At 67.8% G+C, this 1,840-nt stretch overlaps 1 protein-coding gene across 1 annotated transcript; it reads right to left on the minus strand.

Moving 5' to 3' along the window:
* Nucleotides 1-180: 180 nt before the first annotated feature.
* INSM1 (INSM transcriptional repressor 1) lies at nucleotides 181-1,479 on the minus strand. The gene has a single exon (XM_077750220.1). The coding sequence runs from the start codon at nucleotides 1,477-1,479 to the stop codon at nucleotides 181-183; it is 1,299 nt and encodes a 432-aa protein (XP_077606346.1).
* Between the last annotated feature and the right edge of the window lie 361 nt (nucleotides 1,480-1,840).

A 1,840-nucleotide genomic window follows, 5' to 3' on the forward strand; every position in this document is an offset into this window, starting at 1 on the left:
AGGAGTCACAACGAGAGGATTGGGGTTACCGTCACGCCACACCGAGAGAAGCGGAGACAACACTTTCACCGGGGGTGGGCGCCCCCGGCGCGGACGCGGGTTCAGGGCGCGCAGGGCGCGCTCTCCTCGTGGGTCTCCAAGAGAAGGCACAGTTCGGGGGGCCGGGCTGGAGGGCGCGCTCTAGCAGGCCGGACGCACGGGCACCTGCAGGAGGATCACCTGTCTGTTCTCGGACGGGTGGCACTTGTTGATGTGCCGCGTAAGCCCCGGCGAACTGTAGAAGGTGGCCGGGCAGTACTTGCAGGGGAACACCTGCGCGGCGTGCAGCAGGCGCAGGTGGCGCTCCTGGGCGCCCTTGCTGGGGAACGTCTCCCCGCACACTGGGCACAGGTGGCACTCGGCGGACGCACTCAGGCCCAGCACTCCGGCCGCCTCGCCGTCGCCGGCCACCTCCTGGGGCGCCTTCTCGTCGGGGCCGGGATACAAGGCCAGTAGGTCCTCGGCCGGAGGCGCGGGCGGTGCGCCCTTGGCCTGCAGCGCCTGGTGGTGCGCCAGCAGGTGCTTGCGCAGATAGGCCTGGCGGCGGAACTTCTTGGCGCAGTGATGGCACTCGTAGAGCCCGTCCTCGGAGCCCGACTCCGACACGCCGCCAGGGCTCGGCGTGTCGCGGTCGCTGCCGCCGCCTGTCGCCTCCCGTGCCTCAGCCCTGGCAGCGGTTTCAGGCTCGGACGCGCGGGCGGCGGCGGGCGCAGGCCGCGGTTTGTGCCAGCGGCGGTGCGAGGCCAGGTTGGCGGGGCAGCTGAAGACCTTGGCGCACTCGGGGCAGCGGTACTCCACGCGCACGATGCGCGAGCACTTGTGCTGCGCCAGCGCGAACGGGTCGGCGTACTCCTCCTTGCAGAGCTGGCAGATGAACTCGCCCAACGGCCGCGCCGCGCCCCCAGCCCGGCCCCGCGGCGCCTCCACTGGGCCCTCCTTGATCTTGAGCCCCAGCACAGGCGACGTGGTCACCTCGTCCTCGAAGTGCAGCTTGCGGATGGCTTTGGGCTTCTTTGCGCCCGAGGCCTTGGCTACCTTGGCAGGCGGCTCGGCGGCGGCGGCGGCGGCGGGGGGCGCGGGCCGGTGGCCCNAAATAATAAAAAATCGAAAATAGCGGCAAAGCCCAGGCGACCGAGAGCCTCGGACGGGAGGGGTGGAGGGGGCACAGGACCCAGAATCCAAGCGAAAATGGGACCTAGGGGTTCCAAACTTAGGTAGAGGTTCTCGTCTTATGGCTGCAGCCGAGGGCGGTGTCTGCATCCAAGGCCTCCGTGCGCTCGCGTGCGTCTGGGANAGGAGCCCAGCCCAGGCCACTGAGCCGCGGCGAGGTGCAGGGCTGGGTTGATTCGGAAGGAGTTGGCCAAAGGCCGAAACGCGCGGTCGGCCGCGTGCGCGCCGCACTGAAGTTGGTTTCCGCTCTCCTTGCGCCGCCTCATGCATTTTCATTCGGAGCGGGCATTTTGTCTGCCGGCTGACATCAGATGCTAAATCAAGGGCTTCATTCAAGGNCCAATCTGGACGCAAAAGAGACGCGTGCTGCCGGCCGGGGGGAGGTGAGGGCAATCTGTCCTAGGAGGCAGGCTGCGGCCTCGGAGAGGACAAGCGGCCGCCCCCCTTGCCACCAAGAGACGACAGTGAAGATCCACACACTCGCAACCCCCCTACCTACCACTCCCGCCGCCCCGTTTGGACCCAGACCGGGCCCTTTGCCTTCATCTTTTCTGCCCAGCCCCAAAGAAACACAAAAGACAGAATCTTCGGAGAACCCGGGCAGAACCCCGAGTGCCTAGTGGGCCTGATC

This window comes from Crocuta crocuta, unplaced genomic scaffold (assembly GCF_008692635.1).
Source record: "Crocuta crocuta isolate KB4526 unplaced genomic scaffold, BGI_CrCroc_1.0 scaffold209, whole genome shotgun sequence".
NCBI lineage: Eukaryota > Metazoa > Chordata > Mammalia > Carnivora > Hyaenidae > Crocuta > Crocuta crocuta.